The 10,829-nt window shown below is 52.9% G+C and overlaps 1 protein-coding gene across 2 annotated transcripts in view; it reads left to right on the top strand.

Annotated features, from left to right (window-relative positions):
- Positions 1–10,829, top strand: part of TBC1D9B (TBC1 domain family member 9B) — a 100,353-nt gene that overhangs the window by 57,527 nt on the left and 31,997 nt on the right. For both annotated transcript variants that reach the window (XM_077746315.1, XM_077746314.1), the window contains exons 5-8: positions 548–776; positions 1,607–1,865; positions 2,890–3,097; positions 6,075–6,287. In XM_077746315.1, the coding sequence (XP_077602441.1) occupies positions 548–776; positions 1,607–1,865; positions 2,890–3,097; positions 6,075–6,287 (909 nt within the window). The remainder of the gene's footprint in view (positions 1–547; positions 777–1,606; positions 1,866–2,889; positions 3,098–6,074; positions 6,288–10,829) is intronic.

Raw genomic sequence — 10,829 nt, 5'->3', positions numbered from 1 at the left:
CCGTGCGGGGGGGGGGGGGGGTGGGGAAGCAGCTGCTACCTGTTATGCAGAGTGACAGTGGCGCTGTTTGCTAGGGTAGCACTTATGAGTACCATGCTGAGTACCTTATGTCAGGGGCTAAGTCGTGTATGGTGTACTTACTGGAATATGCGTAAAGACTGATGCAATGATATAGCATTGTGGTTATGATATAGCATAGGTTGTTTCCCCTCCTGGGGGGACAGTAAGGAGCATCTACCCGAGCGCATACTTGTGTGTGTCTTCTTTTTGTTCAGTTATTTTGCCTTCAATTAGATTTCTTAGGCGCTCTGATTGGGTCAAAGTTTTGCAGTGCAAAGTTGCTTTGGGCAAGCCCCTGATTTCATTATGCCAGAACTTTCTAGACCTGGGCAGATGACACCAAGCGTTCCTCGGCTCTTCTCCGTGTGCTTTGGGGTTCATAGTAAGACCTACATTGCCCTGGGGCCAGTGAACAAGAGTCCTGATTTCCCTGGGGCCACGGGAACCCCTGGGCCGGCCCGGAGTCAGTTTCCTTGTCCTCCTCTAGGGCATCATCGCAGAAGAGAACAAGAACCTGCAGCCCCAGGGAGATGAGGACCCCGGGAAGTTCAAGGAGGCTGAGCTGAAGATGCGGAAGCAGTTCGGGATGCCGGAGGGGGAGAAGCTGGTCAACTACTACTCCTGCAGCTACTGGAAAGGCCGTGTGCCCCGGCAGGGCTGGCTCTACCTGACTGTCAACCACCTGTGCTTCTACTCGTTCCTACTGGGGAAGGAAGGTAACCACGGTGGGCAGGCCCTCGTCCTCAGTTTCTCTCCCCACCGACCCCGCCCCAGACCACCGGGGTTCTTGAGTGTCTTCCTTCCTTTCTGCCCCCAGATCCTCTGTCCCCGCACACCCACGAGAGAATCGCCCCAAAACCCAGTGCACCTCAACGCTCTCGGCAGGGAGGCCCAGACTTGAGCTAGGCCTGCCCCTGGCTCTTGAGGGCGCTCCATCCTGCCTGCATCCACCAACGTGGTTCCTCATAGAGTGACTGTGGGGGGGCTCCCTTCTCTCCTTTAAGTGGAATATCTAAGGGCACCTGCCATCCCTGAGTGGCCCCGGGTTATGGGGTGCCTTGGTGTGCAGGACCCTGCCTGCCTCGGGACACGAGGCTGGTGCCCTCTGCTGCTACATCACCCTGAGAAGGAGCTCCCAGCAAGGAACCCAGCAAGGCCTCGCCCCACCAGCCATGCACCTGCCACACGCTCTCGCCTGCCCTTCTCCCCTCTCCGCCCTGTCCCCCGACCTTCTCACCAGGCAGGGGTCAGCGTGCCCTCTGGCAGCACACTCCTACTAGGTAGGCTTCTCCAGGCCAGGGTCTCAGCTCACTTCCCCATGTTCGTCTGTGTCACCCTTCGATCATTTGTGGGCACATACTCACCCCGGATATTCTTGGGGCTGGTCCCTCCATGTAGGGCACCTGTCCCAGCATAGCCAGGCTCAGGCACAGGGGACACACAGTCAGTGATGCCCTCGGGGAGCGGCCGTCCCAGTGGGTGCTCGTGCTGCCCAGCCCCGCAGCCCATCTGACCCACTGGCGTGTCTGTCCCCGCTGGCGTGCAGTGAGCCTGGTGGTGCAGTGGGTGGACGTCACGAGGCTGGAGAAGAATGCCACACTGCTCTTCCCCGAGAGCATCCGTGTGGACACCCGTGACCAGGAGCTCTTCTTCTCCATGTTCCTCAACATCGGGGAGACCTTCAAGCTCATGGAGCAGCTGGCCAACCTCGCTATGCGGCAGCTGCTGGACAGCGAGGGCTTCCTGGAGGACAAGGCGCTGCCCAGGCCCTCCCGGCCCCACAGGAACATCTCGGCTCTGAAGCGGTGAGCGGCTGCCCCGGGGTGGGGGGGACCCGCCCCCCCTCTTGGGGTATGCATGGGACAGGAGGACACCATGAAGTTCGCAGAGGTGCCATCCAAAAGTAGCTACTGCCTAACCACAAAGAGTTACTTCTCGAAGCCCTGTGAGGCAGAGGGGCTCACCTGCAGTAATAGTGGCTGTGCCCCTTCCCTGGAGCACTTTCATCTGTGTTCCTCGATTGTAGCTGCAAACCCACAAGGCTGGCCGGGACCTCAGGGGTCCCCGGATTCACACCCGTGTACCAAGACCTCATCCCCACCAGGCAGTTTCCTGGGGTGCCCCCAGAGGCCATGGCCTCGGCCCAGACCCTGGGGTGCACCTTCAGGACGAGCATGGCCATCCAAGGACTTCACTCTCCCTGTGTAAGTGATCGGGTTGCTCCTAGAACCTTCCAGAAAGGAAATGAGCAGGGCCAGGACTTGGCACCGTCCATCAGGGTGTGCCTGCCAGGCCCTGCTCCCACTGCTGGCAGCCCCCACGGAGCTGGGGAGAGACATGTGTCCAAGGAAAGAGCCACCAAAGAGACCAGGACCGGGGTGCCAGGCGGCCACCTTGCACGGCATGCCCTTGTATTCATCAACAGGGCGTCTTGGGGAGTCCTCCTCTGGGGGTCTGGGTGGGGCTGGGTCTTCCCTGGCAGAAGTAGCAGCCTCGGGGCAGAGGCATGCAGGGCGGGTGCAGGGAACCCCAGGCACTGGGGCCCTGTCCATCTTCAGCACTGACCAAGGGATGTGTCAAGCCCTGTCAAGCTCTGGGTGTGTTCCAGAGCCCTCAGGGCCCAAGGACGTGCTGTTTGCTGTGTGCATGTCCTCTGCTGGTTACACAGATGTCTCACAGCACCCGGCCATCTGCTGTGTGTGCTTTACTGAACTCCAAGACCCCTGGGGCACGACTGCAAAGAATCCAAGGCCGTGTGAGGCCCCCCTGTGGGCATATTGCATCCTCATTCTCCTGCCCTTTCCTCCCTCCCCCACCTTGGTTTTCCAGAGACCTGGACGCCCGGGCCAAGAACGAGTGCTACCGGGCCACGTTCCGGCTGCCCAGGGACGAGCGCCTCGATGGCCACACAGGCTGTACGCTGTGGACCCCGTTCAACAAACTGCACATCCCTGGCCAGATGTTCATCTCCGGGAACTACATCTGCTTCGCCAGCAAAGAGGAGGACGCGTGCCACCTCATCATACCCCTCCGGGAGGTGAGCCCCTGGCACCCATGCCGGCTCCGTGGCACCCAGTGGCAGGGCTGTGGAGGGCACAGAGCGAGTCAGCGGCTTCCCTGAGCCCCTCCATGTGGCCAGGCTCCCTCAGGGACCCCCACACGTGCTGGGCAGCAGGGCGGGGTTTGGCATCTAGGAGTGCTCACTGGGACATGAGGTAACTTCAGGGAAGTCCTGTGCCTCCCTGGTCACATCCCAGTGGCCTCCGGAGGGTGAGTGTCCCCGAGTCCTGCCTTCCCAGCCCTACAGTGGACTTGAGTAAAGTCCTGCCTTGGCTGGGCTTGGAGGACTCTGACACCTCACCAGCTCTACCATGTCACTCTCAGAAGCCATCTCACTGTTCCTCTCCCGACACTTGCCTTGGCTGTGACTCGGGCTCCAGCAGGGCCGGGAGGCCACTGTCACCTGTCTGGGACGGGGATAGTCCTGCCTGTCGGAGGTATCTTTTTCCATTTCTTAGGTAAGGCCATTTGTCCTGTGCTGCCGGAAAGGGTGTGGACAGTGAGGGAGGGCCCCTGCCCCGATGGAAAGCGCTGACCCCAAGGTCACAGCAGGTCCCCAGGCCTCCTCTTCCTCATGGCCCAGCAGAACAGACAACTCTATGAAGAGCAACTGCATGAAGCCCAGTGAGGTTCTTCAGTTATAACCTAAATCACAGTATCTTGGTTTTATTAAAAACCAAGAACAGTGAGACCTCCCTGCGTTTGTACAAAGCACTCGAACCGTAGGTGTAGCTGTGAGTGGGAGCAGGGAGTTCTGTGTGCTGCCTCGTTTCCCCTAAGGGAAGTCAGAAGCACAGGACTCGAAAGAGCCACAGACCGCGAAGCTCCAGGCTAAGGGCTCAGGTGTCCCCTAACCGCATGTTCCCTTTTTGCGCTGGGCCCGTGAGTCTGTCCTGGGCACTGTGCTTTACCTGGCCCTGAGGCCTGGGGGCGGGTGCAGAGGTCTCCTTAGGCCTCAGCTCTGTTTCTCCCTATGATCCTACCTTTTTTTTTTTAAGTTTTACTCATTTATTTTGAGAGAGAGAGACAGAATCCCAAGTAGGTTCCGCTGACAGCACAGAGCCCGAGGTGGGGCTCAAACTCATGAACCCTGAGATCATGTCCTGAGGGAAACTGAGAATTAGATTCCTAACAAACCGAGCCACCCAGACGCCCCTGATCTGCCATTTCTGAAGGCAGAGGGCTCTGGCTGAGGCGGGGGCAGGCCTAACTCTGCAGCTAGTCGGACGGAGCCGACTGCTGATCCTCCTTGTGCCCGCCAGGGGGCCTCACGGGGCCTTCCACTCAGTGAGCTGCGCACCCAGCGGGCTCTTGACTGCACTCACCCCACAAACATGCTCTTCCTGTTGCAGACTTGGGAAGCAGCATTCCATCTGTTCTTCTGTCCGTCCGTCTGCTTAGCTGAGAAGCGGGAGCCGTCCTTGCTCCTGACCTGGTCTTGTTCCCACATCCCAACCATAGCGTGTCCCTTTCTCCCCACAGCCACCGCCTCAGGAGGGTGCTGCCTGCACTGAGCCCTGTCAGCCCCTCCTCCCACAGCATGTCAGTGCCCTGCCCCCGCTCCTGCAGCATCTCCTGTGATTAGCAGAGTCCCCAGCTGCCTGCTGTGACCTATGGGAACTTCAGTGAGCGTTCACTCCTTCTTAGGTCGTAGCTTATATGCATGCAGGTGTGTGCACACACACAAACACACACTCATACGCATCTGCACACACCCTCATCCACATATCCATGCACACACACTCACCCACATACACACACATGCACATACCCTCATCCACATATACACACATCTCACTTACCCACATATACACACATGTACACACATCTCACATACCCACATATACACACACTCATCCACATACCCATGCACACACACCCACATATACACACATGCACACACCCTCATCCATATATACACACATGCACACACACTCACCCACATGTACACACCTTACACTCATCCACATATACACACACGCACACACTCACCCACATGTGCACACATCTTACACACCCTCATCCACATATACACACATTTCACACCCACATATACACACATCTCACACACCCACATGTATACACATCTCACACACTCATCCACATATCCATGCACACACATTCGTCCACATATACACACACCACACACACTTACCCACAAACACATGCATGTGCACATTCCTACACGTACATACACTCACACGCTCACACGCCCTGCTCCTGCTCACTCTTGCCCCAGTTTCTCCAGCCTTTCCTTGTCTGTCAGGCTAGTCCCGTCCCGTCCTCACACACATGCAGAGTTCAATGGGAACTCTGCCCCAACCTCTGCCCCAGTTCCTTCCTGACTCTACCAGGTCTCAACCTCACATGCTGCCTCTGGGAGGTGCCTGCTCACCCGTGAGGACTCTGCTTCACCTATGTGTCCATAGTCCACCCCTGGGCTGCAGGCTCTGCAGAGGCATCCCTTGAAAGCCCATTCTGCCCCCTCTGCACCTGTGATGCTCTGTCCACATGCCTCAGGGTCAGAGCCAGACCCAGGACACACCTGTCGGCAAGTGCTGTGGGAACTGGCACTTAGGATGGCGGGCACGCAGGGCCGCTCACTGTGCTTTAGAGTATGGGAGTAACCGACAGCGTTGGGAAATCGAATAGACCAGCAGCTGGGCTGCGCACCTTCCATTCTGCGTCGTCTTCCTCATGATGGCCCTGCAAGGCCCACATGCTGCCCCCCGCACCAACAGGGGGAAACGGGGCTTGGACGTGCACGTAACTTGTTCGCACTCACAAGCAGCAGAGTCCGCATGTGAAGGCCCTGGGGCCCAGAGAATTCCCCCGACCCCTCCCAGCACCCTGGCCAGGAGAGAACCACCGCATCTCCCATGTGCAAACCGTTCAGCTTTACGTCCCATGACACAGGTGCCTAACAGGTCAGGGCTTTTTTTTTGCCTTCTCAGGTGACTATTGTGGAAAAAGCTGACAGCTCCAGTGTCCTGCCCAGCCCTCTGTCCATTAGCACCAAGAGCAAAATGACCTTCCTGTTCGCCAACCTAAAAGACCGCGATTTCTTAGTTCAGAGGATCTCTGACTTCCTCCAGAAGATGCCATCCAAGCAGCCGGGCGGCAGTGGAGGTGGGAGGAAAGCCAGCACCGTGGGGCCGGCCCCAGAGGTGAGAGGGTCCCGTGGGAGCCGCGGCTGGGGGGCAGGGCCTCCATGCTGGCTGACCGTACGGTGCCTGCCATGGCCTCAGGTGGGAGGGTGCAGGATGGAGAGCCGAATCCAGTGCCCATCTCGGTACTCCAGCCACACGCTGCCTGACCTCACAGGCCTCTCTGCACCCTGCCACGCCCCCCAGTCCTCCTGAGCATCACCCGCCTGCCCCAAGTCCCATTCCACGTAAGAACCTCTGGCTCGGCCAGCCAACCTCATCTCCAACCATGAGGAACTTGTGCGACACCGTCGAGGCCTATCCAGCTTGGGTTTATTTACTGGTATTTCTCCTGTCAATCTTCCAGGGAATTTTACAGGGAGACACCTCCTTTTTATTTATTTTTATTTTTATTTTTTTTTGTTTTATTTATTTATTTATTTATTTTTTATTTTTTTTAATATTTCTTTTTTTTTTTTTTTACAAATAGTTTATTGTCAAATTAGTTTCCACATAACACTCAGTGCTCATCCCCATAAGTGTCCTCCTCTATGCCCATCCCCCCTCCCCCATTTTTATTTTTCTAAGTTTATTTATTTATTTTGAGAGAGATTGTGAGTGAGGGAGAGGCAGACAGACAGGGTGAGAGAGAGGATCTCAAGCAGGCTCCATGCTGCCAGCACAGAGCCCGAAGCGGGGCTCAAACTCACAAACCACAAGATCATGACCTGAGCCAAAATCAAGAGCCACCCAGGTGCCCCAAGACCTCCTTTATAAACACTTAACTTCAATATCATTATTACACCAGCAAAATTAACAATAATTCGTTAATATCAAAGACAGTGGAGGGGCACCGGGGTGGCTCAGTTGGTTAAGCGTCCCAACTTAGGCTCAGGTCATGATCTCATGATCCATGGGTTCGGGCCCCATCTCAGGCTCACTGCTATCAGCGCAGAGCCTGCTTCAGATCCTCTGTCCCCCTCTTTCTCTGTCCCTCCCCCACTGGCACTCTCTCAAAAATAAACATTAAAAAAAAAATGGCAGTTGACCTTTGAACAATGCAAAGGTTGGGGGCACCCACCCCTCACACAGTCAAAAATCCACGTATAACCTTTGACTCCTCAGAAACCTAACTACTAACAGCCGACTGTTGACTGGAAGCCTTACTGATAACATAAACAATTGATTAACATATGTTTTGTATGTTACATGTAGTATATACTGTATTCATACAATAACGTATGAGAAAAGGAAGTGTCATTAAGATCATAAGGAGGGGCGCCTGGCTGGCTGAGTCACTGGAGTGTGCGACTCTTGATCTCGGGGTTGTGAGTTTGAGCCCCACGTTGGGTATAGATATTACTTAAAAGTAAAACGTTTAAAAAAAAAAAAAAGGAGGAGGAGAGAGAGGAGGGGAAGAAGGATACATTTACAATACCATATTTATCTGAAAGATTCACGTGTGACTGAGGCTGCACAGTTGGAACTCATGTTGCTCTGTGGCCCACTGCACTTGTATTCACGCTTCCCCAAATGCAGGTATGCTTTTTACCATTCGATCGTTTGCATTGAAGTACACATAGGTCACATGTGATCAGTTGATACGTCTCTTAAATTCCTTTTTGTCTGTAGATTTCTGCTCCATCTCTCATTTTTCTCGCGGTATTTTGTTGAAGGAGTTAGGTTGTTTGTGCTTTCCCTGATGTGTCCCTTTGTCCCCTATCTTCTGTCAGTTGGTAGTTGGATAGTGAGATCCAGATCAGATTCAGGTTCAGTTGTTTGTGTGTTTAGGGGGTAGCTAGCTCTACTTGTAAGTGGGATGGTTGAGGAGCCACGTACTTCCACCAAGGGCTATGTTCAACACCTGGTCATCACGTTAGGTGCCGTTCTCAGTCACCGTGGAGTGCTGCATAGATCCGGTAACTCGCCAGGGATTGCAAGATGGCAGCACTCTCCTACTGCCATTCCTTCTGTTTGTTCCCTGGAATACTTCCATTGGAGAGGAGCCCCTTCATCAACTACCTAGTTACCCGAGTTACAGTTCGCAGAGGAAAAGCAGAGTAAATATAGCCTTGCTTTTATTCACCAGTTGTTCAAATGAGGTTCCCCAGCCTCCCCCAAATGTGAGCACCTCATTTGTTATGTCTGTTTTGTAGCGTAATTATGGACTTACAGATTTGAGCACCTTGATACATTTCAATCTATGACAGTTATTATCCTCAGTCCATCTGTGACCAGAGAGAGCCCACTGAGGTTGGCATTTGCGCCCTTTTGACACAACCTGGCCATATTTGCTTGCTTCCTGTTATGACAAGATATGTGCACTCTGGGTCAACCTGAGTTTGTGAAAACACTTTAAGACTAGAAGAATGCACTTAAAAATCCACATATCTGGCTTTTCTGGAAAAATCTGCAGCCCTAGCATGACAGGGCTCACATTCCCACCAGGTAGCATTAGAATTGAGCGGTGGCACATGGCCTCCAGCTCCCCAGGGCCCCATCTGATCTGGCCCACAGAGGCCTTTAAATTTTTCACTCTCATAACTGCTGGAGACCCACTCCAGCCAGTCCAGGGGTCCCTGAAGGATGGACGGTGTCGGTGAGAGAGAGTGAGAGAGCCCTGAGATTCTTCCTGATCACGAGGCAGGCATCTCTGCACTGTCAGTTTTAGTTTCTTTATATATAGGTCAAACGTTAACATGGCATCAGAAAATGGAATTTTTACAATGGATAGTTCTTTGTGATAAGATGTTTTAGAAAGTGTACAGAAACAGGTTTTACAGAAGTATTCTTGCAGAACTACCCCAATTATAGTGAGGTTGAGTAACTAAGAAAATGTGAAAAACAGGATAACAATCACATTTTAATAACGCTAAGATTAAGTCATAGGTTAAGTTGTAGATACTCTTGTTCATCCTCATCACAGCTGCTAGTGTAACGGCAGGTGTTTGTAGAATGTAAGGACTGCTATACACCACCAGTTAGCACAGGTGTATGTAGTAACTTATGTTCTGCACTTATCTGTTTCTTCTCTCTAAGTTAGGCTCTTTGTCTCCAGGCAAGACTTAATTGTGCAGTTATATGCTTTATGGCACCTGAGAGCCAACCATACCTTTAAAGATTTTAGCTCGTTTCTAATACATAGAATAGCCTCTTCGAGTGCATTTACCTTTGTGTCTAGTTTTATGATATCTTGAATAGCTAGGGCATGAGAGACATTTTTGGTTAGTTGATTCACATGTTGAGCTGTATGAACCCCTCGGACTAACGCAACGGTAGAAACAGAATTGTACACATAAAGGTCAGTCTTTTATGAGTAGAAGTCATTAGCCTGTTTATAGCTCAAGGGAAGTATTGGGGGAAACAGGACCTGCTGGAGACATAATGTCTGTTCCCATAACCAAAAGAAGTTCCCAGAGTAAGTCCCTTCACAAGGTGCAATCATCATACCAGGGCCAGAATAAGGGGATAAGTCACTCTCGATACCAGTCAACAAGGTACCTTGGGGGTTGATGCTCAAGCAGAAATAATTGAGTGGGGGTGGATATCGGTCATCATCTGATGGCAAGACACCACGCAAACTTGCTTAACCTCACCAGGAGCTTTCTCTACTAGTGGGCTCAGAATGGCTTCCAACACATAGCCGATGCTCAGGAAGTTATTAGGCAGATATGGAATGGATGGGAAAGGGCCAGACAGAATCTGTTCATTGGACACATTCAGAAAGGTTTCTTAGAGGAAGTTGGGCTTGATCTGGGATTTCAAGAGAAGAGTGAGTTTAGGCTGGGTGAAATGGGACATGAGCAGGAATGTTGAGCTGCCTTCATGAGACCCAGCACCACAAAGGACAGGGCCTGCCGAGCCAGAGTAAGCATGGACCCTTGGCCCCTTCTAAATGCTCATTGTTCACCCAGCACATTTTTATTGCATTTCCATCAGGTGCCAGGTGCTATTCTAGGCACTAGGAATGGAGCAGTGAACAGATTAGACAGAGTTTATATTCTAGTGAGAGAAACAGAAACAAACATCTAAGATATGGCAGGTGGTGTTAAGAGCTATGAATAAAAATAAAGCAGGGGAAAAGGATCAGGGGAAAGGAAGGGCTCCAGTCATGTGACATTTAAGCAGAAGCTTGAAAGAAGTAAGGGAACAAGCCATCAAGTATCTGGAGAAAGGGTGTTAGAGGCTGAGGAAATAGCAGGTGCAAAGATCAGGAGGTGGGGTCGAATGTGGCACAGGCTACGGAGACGAGTGAAGACCAGTGTGAAAGGTGAGGTTAGAGAGGAGGCAGGAAGCCAGAGCACGGAAGCCTGCAGGCCTTGTAAGCATGTTAGGTTTGACTCAGTGAGACGGGAAGCTGTCGGAGGTCCTGACCAGAGGAGGTCACAGTCTGTGCATGCTTTAGTAGAATTACTCTGGTCCAGGGGCGCCTGGGTGGCTCAGTTGGTTAAGCGTCCAACTTCGGCTCAGGTCATGATCTCACGGTTCGTGGGTTCAAGCCCCGCATCAGGCTCTGTGCTGACTGCCAGCTCAGAGCCTGGAGCCTGCTTCCGATTCTGTGTC

Source organism: Crocuta crocuta, unplaced genomic scaffold, assembly GCF_008692635.1.
Source record: "Crocuta crocuta isolate KB4526 unplaced genomic scaffold, BGI_CrCroc_1.0 scaffold218, whole genome shotgun sequence".
Classification (NCBI taxonomy): domain Eukaryota; kingdom Metazoa; phylum Chordata; class Mammalia; order Carnivora; family Hyaenidae; genus Crocuta; species Crocuta crocuta.
This window is presented reverse-complemented; position numbering and strand designations above follow the sequence as displayed.